The sequence below is a fragment of the Rhinolophus hipposideros genome, assembly GCF_964194185.1.
Source record: "Rhinolophus hipposideros genome assembly, chromosome: 17".
Lineage (NCBI taxonomy): Eukaryota > Metazoa > Chordata > Mammalia > Chiroptera > Rhinolophidae > Rhinolophus > Rhinolophus hipposideros.
Genome location: NC_138063.1, coordinates 51,554,414 through 51,573,403, shown reverse-complemented (window position 1 = coordinate 51,573,403; position 18,990 = coordinate 51,554,414). Strand labels below are relative to the sequence as shown.

The 18,990-nt window shown below is 38.8% G+C and overlaps 1 protein-coding gene across 6 annotated transcripts in view; it reads right to left on the bottom strand.

The window, feature by feature from the left end:
* Positions 1-18,990, bottom strand: part of RAB31 (RAB31, member RAS oncogene family) — a 122,432-nt gene that overhangs the window by 50,431 nt on the left and 53,011 nt on the right. For all 6 annotated transcript variants that reach the window (XR_013995300.1, XR_013995301.1, XR_013995302.1 and 3 more), the window contains exon 3: positions 15,480-15,561. Coding sequence is in view for 2 of the 6 variants with exons in the window: in XM_081079041.1 (XP_080935167.1) it covers positions 15,480-15,561 (82 nt within the window). In the remaining 4 variants the exon portion in view is untranslated. The remainder of the gene's footprint in view (positions 1-15,479; positions 15,562-18,990) is intronic.

The window sequence follows — 18,990 nt, the reverse complement described above, 5'->3', positions numbered from 1 at the left end:
AAAGTTGCAATGTGCATACTTATAGGAACAAATACTGGAGTGATCATCACATACACAAAGATACTTATCCCTATGTCGTAAATGGGATCAAATATTTAAAATAAACCTAAAGGTTAATCATAGAGAATTCATTAATGGCATGTATATATATATATAATGGAATATTCCACAACAATTGAAATGACAATGAGGATTTTTATTTATAGAAAAGGTACCCTTGACATACTGTCTCAAAGCAGCATATGTACCATGATATAACTTCAGGTAAAATGTGTGTGGGTGTACGTCCGTGTGTGTAGGTATAACACAATGTTTCTCAAAATGTCAATGGTGGAATTTCTAGTGGTTTGTACATTTTCTTTATAAGAGTCTGACTAGTATAAATTTTTACAATGGTTTTTGATGAAGCAAAAAAGAGTTAACGAAAGTGAGTCTGAAGGGGCACTGCCCAGGCCTGCATCCCCCTCCCGAAGGACCACCCAAACTCAGCCCCTAGAGATAAATCTTCCTATTGAAACATCCTTAGAAAAAAGAGGTAAGACCCAAACAGAAAAATCAAGTTTTTGATGCCTGTGCAGATCGCTGAAGCCTGCCCCCAATGTGAACTCCAGCCTCATTATAATACAATTAGAATAAAATGAACATTAAGGCTTGCCCACCCCCCCACCCCCCACCCCCCACGGGTGTTTTGTTTTTGTTTTGTGTTGTGTTGTGTTGTGTTTTGTTTTGGGGGAATAGTGGGGAACAGTGTGTTTCTCCAGGGCCCATCAGCTCCAAGATGTGTCCTTCAATCTAATTGTAAAGGGCGCAGCTCAGCTCCAAGTCCAGTTGCCGTTTTCAACATTTAGTTGCAGGGGGCGTAGCCCACCATCCCATGCGGGAATTGAACCGGCAACCTTGTTGTTGAGAGCTCTCACTCTAACCAACTGAGCCATCCAGCGCCCGCCCCCCATGGGTTTTTCTGTGTGGCTCTGGGTAAGAGCATGCACAGAAAGAAACTCGTTATATAACTAACATATGTCAATCAAATGACATGTGTTAGTTATATATGTCATTACATCTCTTGCTGTAAGAAAATTTAGTTCCCCTTTCCTATGTAAGAAAAAGCTAACCTGAAGTTAGGTGCAGCTGTCCGCTCTAAGACTCTGCCCCTGACATCCCCTCAGGTGTTTCTCTCCTTACTACCTGCTGCAGCTATCTTCTTTAGACATTACCATGGGCATTCTATCTCTGCCCAACCTTCAATTAAACTTTGCTTTCCTACTTTTCTGACTTCCTACTTTTCCTGTGAATTCTTTCACCTTCAGTGAATAAACAGGGGTTAATTCTACACCAGTACAGTTTTTAAATAAAATGGTTTCAAGTTTTAAAAAAGCATTCATTTTTACTGAGGAGTAGGGGAGGAAAGAGGGAAGGAAGGAAGGAAAGGAGGGAGGGAGGAAGGATGGAGCCTGAAGCTTTTCTGGCAAACAACAGAACTATTACTCATTCATTTTTATTTCCCACACAATACTTATCATGGAATAAGTACTTTCCAGCCTAAAATGATCCTATTTGGAAATCTGAAGCACATCAGTTCCAGAGCTTTCCCTAGTATTGCACTGAAGAATACTAGTGCAGCTCTCACAAGAGTGGAAGGAAGCAGGCAACTCTTTCCCGTCTCCACAATCTCCTGCAATTCTCCACCTTGAAGAGACATTGCCCCAGTGCCTCGGTGGTTTTCAGAAAAGGGATCAGACTGGATGGAGGTCAGGAGGAATCCAAGAGTTCCCAGCTAAAGAGCCTGGGCCACTTGCCAGGACTCACTGGAGAATGGCAAGCTATTTACCATGTATGTCTTTCCATAGTCACTGACTGCCCGACACTGTAGTATTTGATAAAATATAGGTATCGATAAATCTACTTTAATCCATCCTTTGGCAATTCACTCCACATGTGGAAAACAAAATCAAAATCCTGCCCAAATGGAGAAAAAAAGCAATGCATTTTTGAAACACTTCTGCTTTGCTAAGGGTAGGAAAAACATATAAACTGTCCTTTTGGCCCAATTATAAAATGTCCATTTTTTTCAAAATAGCCTCCATATAAGAATGGTCCATTTAAACATACCAAGTAGGAGAGAAGGTACAACATATGTATCTCAAAAATCAAGGTACTTGTGGATTCAAGCACAAAGAGGAACAAATTGTGGACATCTTCTAAGACAGAGTTCACTTTCAGCTGTAACACCATGAACTGAATCTAAAATGGTCACTGGTGTGCAGGTCTCATGAATTATTGAATAGATCTTTGCATATAATGCATTATTTGTTCTTTCCTTCCTCCAAATGGAATCATTTTAAAAATAAACCTGTTGGTGAAGCCACTTAAATGACTTTATTGCCAGGAACTCTGGTTTTAATGAGTTAAAAGTTCACATTTCAGTTCCAAAACCCAGTAACACATCGACCAATTGATAATATTTGTGGAGGACAAAAGGATAAATCACTTCTAGCCTACAATGTGCATACTTTCCACCACACAAATATAAAAGAAAAGCACCACAACAGGCATCAATATTGAAACATGACATAATTCAATTTCCGTGGGGTCAGAAGACTGATAAACACATAAAGAGTCTTCTAGAAACAAAATTCACAATCATGGGAGGGTGATACAATTTTTTAAAATCTCACCTTGAAAGGCTATTTGAAAATTAGCCCAATAGATGCCAGTTCCAAACCCTTTCTTCCCTAATCAACAGAATATTTGTAATACCAAATTAAACTAGTCAGATAACTCTCAGATAACATTCACATTTTTTTAGAAGAAGTACAGGGAATTGTGAAAAGCCAAGTTGTCCCTTCAAACGAAATGGCTGTTTATGTCCTTAGTATGTGTGAATGCTTGTTTGTTCATTGCTGGCTGTCTACAGGATAGGAGGAAAGGGAGTGGCCTTTGAACTTCTTAGACTCCTCAGCTTTGACAGATGGATGCTAATAAGCTTGTCCCCACTTCCAGCAACTGGTGGAAGGATAAGTGGACATAAGCTTTCTGGAAAGCAACTGGACAATGTATTTTGAGAGTCTTGAAATCGTTCATATGCTTAGATTCAAAAATTCCACTTCTGAAGGGAATAATCAGAGATGATAACAAAGCAACCAGAATTCATTCTAGAATGATCAGTAATTCTGAAAAATTGGAACCAACCTGAATATCTAACCATAGGGGACTGGAAACATAAATTTGGCTTAGCCATGTAAGGGACTATTGGGCAGCAATTAAACTCAAGTTTCTGAAAAATATGAAATGGCACATGAGGCAAGATGGCCTAGTCTGGTATTCCCAAAGGTTTTGTGTAAAACCCTGTGCCCTTAAGGTGCTTTCTGGAAAAAAGTTTTCTTGACCCAGTAAGTGTAAAAAACACAACACATAATGATGCTCCCCTGAAGGTTTAAAAAGTATTATTAGTACCTTAAAGTCTCTGAAAATGTTTATAGTAAAGACATCTATTTATTTTGGTTTGAACTCAGGATTTATATATTTTTTTTTACCACTTTTTCAAGTAGCACATATTAACATCTAGGGGCCTAGAACCTGTCCATCACACAGGCACAGTATGAAGAGATCTAGAGTCAAGGTGGAGTCTAGATACCGGTGCCTAGCTCTATACTGGTTTCATATCTTGTAAAATGGACTCTGTGGTGGGAATGGGATCGGTGATGATGGCTAAAGTTCTTCCAGCTCTGTGATGACAGGCTCTGAATAGAACCTCCTTCCCTTGCCCTACTCTTGATTCTTTGGAGTGCCTTACCTGCAGCACAAACCTTTCTTCCCCTTCTGTGTGTGTGTGTTTGTGTGTGTGTGTGTGTGTGTGTGTGTGTGTGTGTGTATACTCAGCAGACAGTGGAAAGTATTGTTCCAAGAAATCTCCTAATCCTTCAGACCACCCAGCCTGCTTCAGGCAAAATTCCTTAAATGCAGGTTTGTGACATCATAAATTCCATAGCAGCAATATTCAGCATGTCAAGAATGAGCAGTGATGGAAAAAACACAAAGTTTCCAAACAAGGACAGGCTGCCGCTGGCCTCAACCTCCCCAGATGAGAATTATCCAGGCCAGAGGCTCTGACATCAGGTCTGGGAGCTTGCAATGATTGGCTCTGTGTTATGATTTTCAGAGGATGCTCTGTCCCTAGTGAGTAAATTCAATGCAGCCTGGGAGCCAGCGCTAGTCTGTCTCGGGTGCCAAAGCCAATCAGAAATTCTCACCCTCCTACAGAACGCTGGGGCCATGGACAGTTAAGGACAGAAGCCAAAACATATCCAGCAGTCCATTAGGATTTAAACAAAGAGGAAAGTGGTAAAGGAAAATTCCTGACATTCCCAACATTCTCAGCTGGCAAAAGCTGAATGGAAAAATCATTGTTGAATGTTCTCTCTGTGCCATTCAGAAGAATGTTTCTGACTTTTATACAAACCCTCTCTCTCCACAGAAAAGCAGACAGCCTGTTTCATATGCTTACTCAGATGTCCTAAAACCCAACATTATGTGAAGCTGAACGGGAAAAGGGCTGGGAGACTATTAACAATGGTTATTTCTGAAATAGGCAGATCACCACTTGTTTTAATAACTCTGAATAATTTTTTAAAACTTTTACTTTTGGATCCTTTACTTTTGCAATAAGAGGGGGTCTTTTTTTCTTTTCTTTCTTTTTACTTTTTTCTTTGAATGTGCCAATTAATGTCAAAGAGCTTCCTCAGCATTCAAGAATCGAAGGGGTGAAGCAAAAGAACGAGGAGGAAGCGGGGTTTAGAGGTGACCTGACAGGCGGTTGACTCCTAAGGGACAAGATGCTGAGTAAACCTTCTTTAAGAGAAAATGATCCAACACAAATCCAAACATTTTTCCATAAAAAAAGGTGTTGGTGGGGAGGGCGTGCGTTAGTGTTTTTTTTTAAAGACAAGGTAATGAACTGGCATATTCTGATCTCTAAAATAATGTATAAGACAGAGTCAAGGTTTTGAAATGCTATAGAAATACATTTTTTTCCCACCCATAAATCCCAACTGTAGGGAACCTTAGCTCTAATTCCCGTTGGCAAGCAAATGGAATTTCCTACAAGTCCATAATATGACACACCTTGTCCCTAAGTTATCGGTGTTTCTCATCACACAAAGTCATCATTTTGTGCATTTGCAGGAAATGCCATGAAGGTCAATCATGTCTCTCCCTCTCTCTGCTCTGCTCAGGTCGGTTTAGTCTCTCCTGTCCTTCGCCCTCTTGTTCCCAGTAAACGTCCATCTTTAAGATAAGTCTCCCTACAGAACAGGGCAGCAGGCACACATCACCCGGGATCACGCCTGGAGCAGGACAGATTTGGCCCAAGTGCCACCCCACAGCAGGGCCTGACCCGGCACTCCTTGGGAGAGGTGCCTGCCCCCTCCACTCTGCCACCACCATGCCCACAAGAAAGCCCACCATTGCTGGGCAGCCACAGGGGGCCTCCCATGTCTGTGACAGCACCTTGCTAGGAAGGGATCCACAAAACGCACTTGCAAGTGAGTGATTTCATTCACCCACAGTATGCCAGGTGCCTAGGCCTCTGTGCTATTCTCAAGTGCCAACAGCGCCATCGCACAGCCCGCAGACCCAGCCTGCAGGCTGCTAACTCAATCCACCCCTCTTGTCTTTCCCAAGCCCAGGCCATCTTTCCTTAACAGCTTGTCTGGAAGTTTCCATCAGAGCATTTAGATACTGCAGTGGCCTCCATGCTGGCCACACAGCACCAGAGGGATCCTGTTTTTAACTGCTGACTTAACAATATTTATTTACATATAACATCAAATTTATTTTTAACTTGTTATTGCAGAAATTTTCAAACAGAAAGATAACAAGAGAACACAGTATAATGTACTTCCATGTTCTTATCAGCTAGCCTCATCCCTAACACGCAGCTCCTGGCATGTTCCTACCCTCTCCTCACTTCCCACACACCCCCTCCCCCACTGGAGTCTTCTGAAGGAAATATTTAACAGTATACTGTGTTAACTGTAATGCAGAGTGATTCTTTTCTTTTAAATATAAGTTAAATTGGGTCACTTCTCTGTTCAAAATCCTTATAACTTACAAAGCATAAAATCCAAAGTCTGTACTATGGTGTGTAAAGCTCTAGTAACTAGATCACTAGGCCCCTCTCCTGCTTATCTCCAACCTCTGGCCTCCTCGCTGTTCCCTGAACATGCAACCAATGGAGCCTCAAGGCCTTCCCACATACTTTCTTCCAGCCCCAACCCTCCTCCATTAGACATCCACAAGGCTCACTCCCTGACTTCACTCACACCTTTTCTCAATTGCTACCTCCTCTGAGAACCCTCCCCTGACCCCCCATCTGGGCCATAGCAGGGAGTCAACAAATATTTAATGACTGAACACATGTGATGAATCAATAACCCTGTGAAGGCAGGTGGTCAATACGGTTGTTCCTATTTTCCAGATGAGAAAATAGGCTCAGAATGGTTAAGTAAATTGCCCATAGACACATAGCTCTTAAATAGCAGAACTAGACCTTGAACACAGGTCTTTTGACTCCAAATTCCATGCTTTGTCCATTCCTCAGCTGCTTCTCTGAAGTGAAACATTGCTTAAATTGATATAACGAGGATACAGGTTTATGCTAAATTTATTCATTCATTCAACAAATATCTACTGAACACTTGGTGCATGACAGGTACTGTTCTAAGCAATGTGAAGACAAAAGTTGGTGGGTAGAATAGCCCCCAAAGATGTTTACGTCCTAATCCCTAGAACCTGTGAATACATTATGGTAGATGGCAAAGGGGGAATTAACGTTGCAGACAGAGTTAAGGCTGCTAACCAACTGATCTTGAGATGGGGAGACTAACCTGGATTGTTCAGGTGGCCCCAATGTCAACCCAAGTCCTTACAAGTACAAGAGGGAGGCAAGAGAGTCAGAAAGATTTGAAGAAAGCCAGCTGATGCGACTGGCTTTGAAGATGGAGGAAGGGGCCACTAACCAAGGAAGGCACGTGATCTCTGAAAATGGCAAGGAAACAAATTCTTCCCAGAGCCTTCAGAAAGGAACACAGCCCTGCTTGTACTTTGGTATTGGCCCGGGAGGACCCATTTTGCACTTCTGCCCTTCAGAACTGTGAGAGGATGAATCTACTAAATGTGTGGTCATCTGTTACAATAGCCATAGGAAACAAATAGAAAAAGGGAAAAAGACCTCTGGCCTTGGAAGGCGAATGTTTTTCTTGGAGTGAAGGGTTGAGTCAGGCCACCTTCAGAGGAGCTGCTCTGGATATAAGTGTCTCCAAACTGAGAGATCTATGCTCTGAGGACACTCCAGCTGGTCCTGTTTAGATATGTCCTTTAGCACCTCAGGAGCAGGCTATTTTGATAATTACATGAAGTTCATGTACCTAATTTCCTTGTCAGGAATGAGACTCATAGGCTTCATAGATCTCTTTACCTATATTTTAACCAGATTTAGGGAATTAGCTGCATAAGAGAAGAATCACTAGAGGAAGGGAGAAGGGAAAACACAGCCAGGTAAAGAGCTTGTTAGATTTTTAAAAACTGCAACCCCAGTGCCACCCACCTCTCTCCCCCAACACCTATCTCCAGCTCAGCTGCTATAATCTTTGCCACATGTCCTCTGAGAATGGAAACTGGCCTTAATCCAAGAGGCAGGCACAAGCAGTGCCTCAAAATTAGAAGCTACTTAGGGCATCCCAAACTAAAATACACACCAGTAAAATGTCGTGGCCAACTTGTGAAGAATCTTCTAACGGACTCACCTTCCCTCCCAGAACATGCCTGTCCCTGAGGAAGGTACATGGAAGATGGGGAATGCCCAGTGGGGAACAAAGGAAAATAGTGGGGTCTGTTGTGACACAGAAAATGCAGAAGGAGCAAAGGGCCGGGTCTACTTTCAGGCATGAGAAGCTCATTCTTGATTTTTAAGATCAACTCACAATTGAGATTTTCCTCCTCGCTGTTCCTGTCTCCCACTTCCCATTCCTTTTCCTTCATTCCCAGCTTTCCCATCTCACTAGCTGAGTACAGAAATGTTTCAAGTGTTTCCTGAAAGACTTACTAAATTTATCTTAGTATGTGGACATATCTTCTGTTTCTCTTCTGTCAGTGGCATTCTGACACCTGAGGGCAATTCTAAACATTAGAATTGCCTCCTAATTTCCTAAACGACACCAGCACCACAAAACAGCACAACTCTGGGAACAGGTGCCAGCAATGGTGGCTCCAGCTCTGCTCACACAGCTGCTAGCAAATGCTCCTCCTCGAATACCACTGTCATGCTTTCCTTCTGTAGTTTCTGTCACCAATTTTTAAACATCATTGCACCTCTTCAGCTATACCACTTTTAACTGAAGGTGATTCCTGAGGCTTCTTCTAAATTGAGATGACATGGCATAGCCCTACGGATAGCTGTTTATCTCGTTTTTAATAGCACACACCCTATCTGCAAGCTTCTGATCTGTCTCTTTGCCATGAAGAGAAGAGGGGGCAATGGAGAGGGGGAATATTTATTTCTCTTATCAGGATTTCAATTTGCACTAGTTAAAAGCACTGTTCTCTTGGGAAAGAGGGGGAAGCAAAATCGTGTATTTATTCTACCCTCTCTCATCAAAGGGATGTTCCTACGAAAATCATTCTCTAGTGGGTTTGTGAGGAAGATGCCATAGGGTGAAGCATTCGCCTCCAACAGTGGGTTAGGAGCCGGATTCTGAGTGTGTGCTATTTGCTGGTGGTGTTTAGAACTGTGCGTGTATTTCCAGTGGCTGCAGGGCAAGTAGAGGAGAAAACAAAGGGCAGCTCATTCTGAGCTTGTAAGAGGCACCATTCTTCAAGGACCCCCAAAGGTTAAGTTCCTCTGGCTTTAATAATGGCATAGGAATAGTGAATCACTTTCTTGACCATAGACTCCAGGACCCTGAAGAAAGAAGGAAAGAGAACAAAAGTTTCTTTTGATATTTGTAAAGGCTGACCTTGACCTCGGATATCTGGCATCTTTGGTTCTTTTTTCTTTTTCATGAACCCATTCAGGCCCAGCTTTGCTTGCCTACATCCTGGCCCTCTGAGTACAGGTTGTCCAGTCACCTAATCTTTCAAATTATGGTAGACGGATATGTGCTTGCAAAATTAAGCCAAAGCAGGCAAACAAGTATTATGGTTAAACAGCACACGGTACCCAGATTTCATGGCTTCAGCCATTAAACTCCTGGAGGGCATAAGCATGACTTTTCCTTTTTCAGGTATCCAAGGTTCAAGGAGAACTTCCAACAGAAGAAGCAAGTAAAGATTAAACAAATCTCGGTGGTACAGATAGAAATGTTTATTACATTATTTTCTGTGCTCTTTCTGGAATACTTGAAACACCTCACAATTGGGGAAAAAAAGTGTGCACTCACTAGGAAAGTGACTGTAAGCCTTTTAAATCAATAGGTTTCAGAATATTATATGATCTTTAGCGGTACATATTAAGGCAATAAAGTCTAGTCCTGAGTTAGATAATAGTGCTGAAAAGAAAACTAAATCAGTTACAAATAATTCTATTTAAAAGAAGATTCCTTCTTTTAAAAAAACATAATTTAATTAAATATAAATTTCAAGTCTAATAATTGGTTGGTAAATTTTATTATAAGTGATTACAAATATAACCTTGTGTATCGTTCTATATGAATTTACTACAGGGAACACATTTAAACATTTAAAAGATTTAATACTTCATTCAGAATTTTTTCTTTATGTACCACTCTCTGAGATCAAGGCTGCATTTCCAATCCACACATAATCTCCAAAGAAATGAAAGACAGCGTACAATTTGCTTACCACTTCTAATATAAAGGTTTAAGGAGTAAGTAACCTCAAATTCACCTACATATTCCGTATAATCCCTATCAAAATCCTAACTGGATTTTTTTTTTTTTTAATTTACAAGCTGATCCTAAAATTCATGTGGAAATTCAAGGGACTCAGAATAGCGAAAACAATCTTGAAAAAGAAAAACAAAGTGGGAGAACTCACATTTCCCAATTTCAAAACTTATCACAGTAATCAGGGCAATGTGGTACTGGCCTAAGGATAAAATTTAAGGTCAAAGGAATAGAACTCAAAGTCCAGAATTAAACAATCACATTTGCGGCCAATTGATTTTCAACAAAGGTGCCAAGACAATGAACTGGTCAAAGAACAGTCTTCAACAAACTGTGTAGAGACAACTGATTTTGTATGATGTTTCCTTATACATAAAAATTAACAAATGGATTATAGAGCTAAATGTAAACGCTAACTATAAAACTCTTAGAAGAACATATAAGAGTAAATCTTTGTGACCTTGAGTTAGGCAAAGACAAGTGTTAATGAGAATTTGTAGAATTTGGAATCACAAACGTTGATAGGAATATAAAATTGTGCAGTCACTTTAGATGACAATTTGGCAGGTCCTCAAAATGCTAAACTTAGTTACTATGTAACTCATCAATTTCATACACATGTATATATAAAACATAATTTAGTTAAATATAAATTTATATGTGTGTGTGTGTGTGTATATATATACATATATATATATATATATATATATGTATATATATATCTCCAAGAGATTTTTTTAAAAACATTGATGTGCACAAAACCTTGTACATGAACGTTCATAATACCATCATTCATAGTAGCCAAAAAGTGGAAACAACCCAAACATCCATCAACTGGCAAATGGATAAACAAAATCAGCCGTAAAAATGGAAGCACTGATCTATGTTACAACATGGATGAATCTCAATATCATTATGATAAGTATAAGAAACCAGTTACAAAAATCTACAGATTGTGATTTCATTTATATGAAATGTCCAGATTAGACAAATCTGAAATTAGCCTAGGGCTGAGGGGTTTGGGGGTAGGCTATTTTTTAGTTTATACATATGTTCTCCAATGTCATCTTTAAAAAGCACAAAATAATGAGTTTGATTTCAAAAGTCAATCTATTCCACTTCAGATGTGTTTGTAGAGCAGTGGAAATTTTTTCTGATGATAAGGGAACCATAAATTCCACCTTCGTGGAATTTGTGACTGGTTCATTTGAAACCCAAATTTTATCAATGCAACTGTTATGACTCAGGAAGTCCGCTAGGAAAGACAGGCATCTACAAGTATAACACTGGCTTCAACCAAATAGAATAAAAGAATAAGATGATGTTAATATTTTTCCATGTGAGATTCTTAAAATAATGTTGCTCTGATGAATCAGAACAAGAGAATGAAGTTTGAAATTTTTCCAAGATACTGATGTATTTAACGGAGAAATCCCATGAATTGCGATTGTGTTTCAAAGCACACACAGAATGATTTGGAAGCACACATCTAGAAAATGAAGGTTGCATTTCCTAATGTGATGAGACATTTTTAATAGCAATAAGGATATTCTCAGGCCCAGTTTAGCAGAAAAACAAAGAAGGAAGTCAAAAGGAAACTCAATGGAAAAGAATGACAGGTTGACATATTAGGACCAAAGTCTTATCTCCCCCATCACAAATCCTGACAGATGAAAGATGGAAGGACAGAGCTGGGCAGATCAATTCCCTTCTCTCCCCTGGGGACCTTTCTGAGCTGTGGTTTCTGCATGCATGCTTCTGACTGCTGTGCTTTTTCACAGGTCGGCATCAAGCAGAAACCAGCACAGCAAACCATCCAAAGAGGACATGATGAAAACCCATAAAAGCCCACACTCTTCCCTTCTCAATACCCCTCTCAGTAGCAAATTAAATGCACAAATCTTGAAAATGGTAAGCTTTTAACAAATTGGAATCAACAATCAATTAGAAATGATTATATTCTTTTAAACTTTTTTTTTTTTTTTTTTTTTACAGAGGCACTCTACAGGTTAGCATTTGCCATCCAAAGAATCACAGGGAGTGCATCACAACTGGTTGAATAAAAAGCAAAATTAAGACAGTAAATCAAGAATGAATGCTTTCTCATACAAAGAGGGAGGAGGCGGGGAATCCTTTTATATTTCCAGTGCTCAGAGGGAAAAAGAATTTTTCAAGAGTATGAATTTGTGCCACAAATATAATATACAATTTAGTACTGGGCAGTAAATAGGGTATTAACCAGGAAGCCATGTATGCTAGGCAGAACTTGGTTCAATCATTCCACAAATAAACAAGTATTTAGTAATTAACACATGCAAAGCATTGCGCTGAGCATTTCTCCTTCTGAGGACACAGAGATCTACATCTTAATATTGTCAAATCATGAATCCAAAGAGATTTTGTTTATCTAAAAACTAAGGAGACCAGTAGCATATTTCTACAAAGATAAGGAGGGATAATAAAACGCACTGTACTCCAACAATTAATGAGACAGAACAAACAGCAATAGGCACAAGCAACAGCAGGGAATTTATTTTTAGCTCAAACATTAGGCAACGTCATTACAAGCACGATTAAGTCCAGCAACAAGCTGCCAAAACGATTGAAAAATTGCCATCACTGGAGAGATGAAAGACTGCACCAAGGGACATGAGACAAGGACAGCCTGAGGATAACTAAATCAGGCCTTCGAGGGTTTGAGTGATCCGATGACCACAAAGGCCATGTAGATATTGCTCACATTCTCTCCACAAATCTAAATTCTAAAAAACATTCACCTGAAATTATCACCCAAAGCTCAATCACTCTTCCCTGAAGCACTGCTATGGAGTCGTACCTTGCACACATAATACTAATAATTACAATAATATATAACACTAAGCGTACATATAATACTGATATAATGCATACAACACTTTTAAAAATACAGGCAGAGCAATACAGTCATAGATGTCTAAAACATCTAATAGTCAAATTTTAGGGAAAGCAATTACAATAATTAGAAATACTATCCTATAAAAAATGTTCTATTGCTATTTTGCTTTGAGATGGTAAGAGGACCCAATTACAAACCACAATAGTCACTTTAGAGTACCAAAATTCATCAAAGGCAGTCAACTCCTTGAATATTATATTAGATAGAATAGGTAACTAAATGTCAAATATTCTGCTTAAATCATACAGAAATCTCCCCATAGGAACACTGTATTATCAAACGAAAACAGCAGGTTATAAAGAATCATGATCCCATTGATATGAAATTGTCAACACACACTCAGTGAGATACCTGAAGAATGGTCATCTAATGTCAACAGTGGAAGTATCTGGGTAGTGGGATTTTGGATAATTTTACTCCTAATTGTATGGATTTTGTGTGGTTCTTTTATCAGAATAAAACTATAAAGCTCAGAACCCAAACCGCTAGATTCAAATTTCAACTTTGTACTTTATTGACTGTGTGATCATGAGCAAGTTACTTAACCTCTCTGTGCCTCAGTAACCTCAGCTGCAAATGGGGATAAAAATAATCCCTATGTCAAAGTGCTATGAGAGGACTAAATGTGTTAGTACAAGGAAAGCACTCAGAACAGTGCACGGACCATAGCAAACCAGTCAGGGCACATCAGCCAGTAGTAGAAGCAGTAATACTGCGAATACTAAGCCAGATATTTGTAAAATTGACTTATTATGCTCATTAATAGCAGCTGCAAAAGCAACTATTTCGTGGCCAGAAGTACAAAGGGGAGCAAGAAAACCCCATTGCTTAGGTTTAAATAGCAACCAAAAACCCCAAAATACCAAAAAACTAGTTGAACAATTACAAAGAAACAAAAGTATGTAAAGAGGAGATCCTTAAGTAGACATTTTTTCCTTCAATCTACCATCCTCATTTCAGGAGTCAGCATGCACATCTGACTAACAGAGTTGAAGAGGTGCTTTCGGCAGTGGCTTCACTTGTATGCAAGTCTGTGCTCTCAATTTAGCAGCAAAATAGAAGACACTCTAATGAGGTTAGCATTTGTAGGCCAGAAGATCTGTCCTAATTAAAAAGAAGAAGAAATCTTTGAAACGCCTCTATCTGCAAACCCTGGAAAGTTCGTTTTAAATGGGGATTTACATAAAATGAAAATTATATAAACACACATTGATTTGTTAGGAGCAGATAATGAAAATGATGGGTTATCCTGAACCCTGTATTCTCTTCCTTTGAGGGAAAGAGACAATAAACAAAATCAATATGTAAATTAAACAGTATATTAGGAAGTGGTACGAGTTGTGTAAAAATGGAGTGGAGTAGGGAGGGGAAAGAAAGAAAGACATTTTAAATGGGGTCGGTAGAGAAGGTGACCTTTGTGGTTGGACCAGACAAGGGAAAGTTCAGTCTATCTCCATAATTATGACCGTGTTTCCCCAAAAATAAGACCTAGCCGGACAATCAGCTTTAATGAGTCTTTTGGAGCAAAAATTAATAAGACCCAGTCTTATTTTACTATAATATAAGACAGGGTCTTATTAATATAAGTAATGTAATGTAATATAATATAATATAATATAATATAATATAATATGATACCGGGTCTTATATTAAGTTTTGCTCCAAAAGACACATTAGAGCTGATTGTCCAGCTAGGTCTTATTTTCAGGGAAACAGGCTAGCTCTGATGAAAGTTTTGATCAGGCTAAAAGCTCTCAGTTAAGACCAGGTATTGGTTATCCCTGTGCTTCATTCATTTTTCCAACCACCCCTTTCTGCTTTGATAATATACACTCTAGTTATTACACAAATTCCCTGTTATATACACACAATCTATTGGTATTCATTATTTCACTTTTTAAAATCTAAAGACAAGAGCTTCTTAAATTAATAATCTCTATAACTCCACACAACAAATAAAAATAATTAAGAATAAGAAAGACATCATCTACTGTTTCTGGTAACCCAACATCCAATTCCCCCATTTTCCAGAAGAGAACCCACTTTCCTCAGGGAACTAAGCCTACCTGACTTCCAGTCAATGTGGTTCAGGTAGAGCTGCAAAGCAGACCTTACCTCTGGAGTAAGTGTATTACCTGGCCCTACCAGCAGGAGCACCAAATCCCCCAAACTCTATACAGCATCAAGTTCAAGAGTGAGCGCATGATCCACATGACCAATGAGAACTCACAGGCACCGAGACATAGAGTACAACCCATGGGGAAGAATTACTTTCCTTCACAGGGTTGCTAAGGTTGCTGCGGAATGTAGGCCTAGAGTTGCTTATTTGGCCATCCTTGTCATCCTTGGGGAAGGGAAGGAGGTTCTGCCTAAAAATGAAGCCAATCTAGAAGCAAACAAGCAAAGAAAAGGAATAGAGTTGGGTGCTTTTGACAATACATTTGGAGGACTTGAACTCAACCCTGACTTAAAATAGGCACTCCCTTATATTTTTCTCATAGTTGAAGAGAAGAGTCCTTTTTTGCTTAAATCGTTCCAAGCTGAGTTTCTGTCACTTGCAACCACTGGAGTCTTGCCAAATACAAAGAAACCCACAGAAACTGACCTCAGTCTTTTCCCAGAAGCCAACAACCGTGCATCCTTACCCGTTCCTGACCAGCAGTGTCCCAGATGAGAAACTTATGAAGTTCATTTCCACAAGGCACAGTTTTGGTCATAAAAGATGCCCTGAAAAACAGAATCGACATCTCCACATTACCAATTACCCTCTACAACCTTCACAAAGACTTCCATTTCAAACAAGTTGATGTTATGTCTCAGCAGGATTCCAAAAGCTCCCAGCCTTGCCCTTGTCCTTGGGGGGCCACCAAAGGAAAAAGGGGCTATTAAAGTTCTGGCACACAAAAGAAAATATGCTTCATTTTCTCTTAGTCCAACTGGAGGTTTGAGGTTTGGGGGAAGGTAAAGAACGCACTCAAAACATTTATCTTCAATTGTTCGCAAAAACATTTATCTTCATGTGTTGTAAGATAATATATCCAAAATCAGGAAAGAAAATAAAACCTTCACTTTTAAAAACATATTATTACAACAATTAAGAGTGAAAAGGACAGCTGCTTTTTGAGCATGTTACAGTTTGGAACTCACAATGGCACAAGAAGAGAATTACCTTACATCTTTACCTATGCTATGTAGCAACAAATAGAATACTATCTAATTCCCATCCTGCTTGCATAAATGCAGGGATAAAGATTGGTCACTTAACAAATATTTATGCTTTCTCCACAAAAAAAGGAAGGATTTTAAATTCTCAGTAGATAACGAAACTTGATTTTTTTGCATATTTCTTTCCTCTTAATAAGCTTTTTCTTTGCGCTCATGAAAGATATAAAAATCTAATACAAGGAATGTTTAATACCCTTGACATTTTGTGTGTGTGAGAGATAAAACTTCCCATTCATTAAAAAACAGCAAGCATCCCCAAGAATGGGACAACCAAGCATGAGAAACCTCCTGATGTGATGGAATTAGAAGTACATACATCACCTATGCAGCGTTCTGACCAAAAAATGTTTAATCTGAATTTAATGATGAAGAAACAATCAAGCAAATCTAGAATGTGGAACCTTCTACAAGACAACTGGCTTGAATGCTTCAAATAAGTCAATGTCATGAAAAGCAAACCAAACAAAAGACAGGGAGATTGTTCTAGAATCTAGATTAAGAATGAAGAAAACGATAATACAACCAAACACACTATATGGACCTTGACTGGATGCTAGATTAGGCGGAGAGCAGCTTTAAAAGATACTTTGAGAACAATTGTAGAAATTTAAATTTAGATTAGATGTCAGATGTTATCATTGAATCAAAATCAATTTTCTAGGTACGATAATGATATCCTTATTTTTAGGAGATGCATACTAGGGTTTTAGGGATAAAGTATCAGGATGTCTTCCTTCACTTTCATATGGCCACGCTGGGCCACCCTGTCCAGTGCAGAGTCCAGCCCTGAATCCCAGTAACAGTTCCTCAACTTCTACTAGTTTTCCCAAAGATAAACTACAGAAGTCCCAAAGAGAAAAAAGCTATGTCCCTGCAACTCCTGCACTTTCCCCACAACTTACATACACACGCCAAAGGTTAATAGTTACAGAGCTCTAATTATCAATGTAAATTGCACTAAATAGAAATTCTAAGTATTTTTAAGTGATATGACCAAATATTATCAAAACCACATCTGTCCCATGACATTTCATTTCTTTAAAAGTGCTAAAAATATACATCCCAGACTACTGATAAGAGCAAATATAAAAAATGAAAATACCTTTATTACTTTTCCCACTATAAAAGCAATAGATATATTTCACCAAAAAATTCAAAAAATAAAAATAAAGAAGGAAACACAAATCAATTGTTCATTTCACCACCTAGCCACAATCACTGCTAATAAGTTGGTATATGTCCTTCCAAATTATTTTTATACAACTTTACCCCCCCCCAATTGATCATACTCTAGATAAATTTTGTTTCTCTTTTACTTTATATATCATGGACAGACATCTTTCCATTCCGATGAATACAGATCAACAACATTATCTAAAATGACTGAGCATTATACACCACTTTATGTATTTATTCACTACTCCACTGACCCTATTTTTCACATTATGACAAGGATCACATGAATATCCTTGGACCTAAATTGCTGGGTCCTTCTACAACTATTTCCTTGTAGCTAATTCTTAGAAGCAGATATGCTCCACATTGCTATGCTCATTACACTGGGCTGCACCAACCTACCTGCCCACGGTGGTGCATGCAAGGGCCTTCTCCCCAACCAGTACTAATCCTTCGAGTCTTTCCCAGTACGTATGTAGAAATGGTATCTCAGTCCTGTCGTTATTGTACTTTTTAGACCTTTGGACATCATTGTTGGGTTTATTGTTCACTTTATTTTTCTTTTGTAAATATTTACTTCATGACCTTTGCCTGCTTTTCAGTTGGGGGTGTTCAACCTTCTTTTGTGCGCTTTTTGAGTATTTTATACTAACCTTTGCAACAGCATACTTTAAAAATTTTTTTTTGCAGTTAAATCTTTGCCCTTTAACTTTGTTTATGGAATATTTTTCCATTAGTGCCTTTTACATTTTTAGGTAGACAGCTATCTCAATATTTTGTTTTTGTGTTTGTGTTTTTGTTTTGACTTTGATGTATGGCAGATTTTCATTTATTCCTATATTCTAGGCAATGGGATAAAAATACATCAATCCACCCCTTTAAAAGTTCTCAGATTTAGAAAATTAAGTTCACGCCTTTGTAATCTTAGAATCATAGACTTTTAGAACTGGATAAAACATAAACTATCCAGGCTAACCCCTTCACTTTACAGATGTGGGGGGCTGGTGTGAAAAAAGACTGCACTGACCCTGGTCGAAGAAGAATCTAAAGGCACAGTCAGGAAAGAATGCAGAGGCCCTCACTGCCAGCCTGAGTGGAAATGAGCACTTAGAAAGCCCCTCAGTTTCCTCATCTGTGAAATAGGACCCATATCTACTCTACATGATCTGGAGAGTTGTGGTAGGGTCAAATGACAAAATGACACCTGTGAAATTTCCCCTGGATATACAGTAAACCTGTGAGGAACAGCTTTAGTCGTAACAGAAGTAATGCATATCATATATATACAGAGGGTGCCAAAAAAATGTATACACATTTTAAGAAAGGAAAACTGTATTAAAATTGTAATACTCATTATATACCAATAACAAAAGATGAATAAAAGTCACATTTCACTTCTATATTTAGAAGAGGTGCTCAAAGTGGTTACCATCAGCATCCAGACACTTCTGATTAAGGCAAACTACTGCTTGAGCAATGTTGACCAAAGTATCCATTTGTATACATTTTTTGGCACCCTCGTGTGTGTGTGTGTGTGTATGTATGTGCACACATACATATGTATGCATATGCACACACACGTATGTAGGCACATGCACATACACACACTCCTCTCTGTTCCTGATTTCTTGCCACTATGAGAAAGATGATCAGTATTTGAAATGAAGACTGACAATCATTCATCTTTTGGTTGTTTGGGGGTTTCTTCAGCCTCTTTGCTAGCTTTCAATCTTAAGATCCTCAGGTGTATTTTTC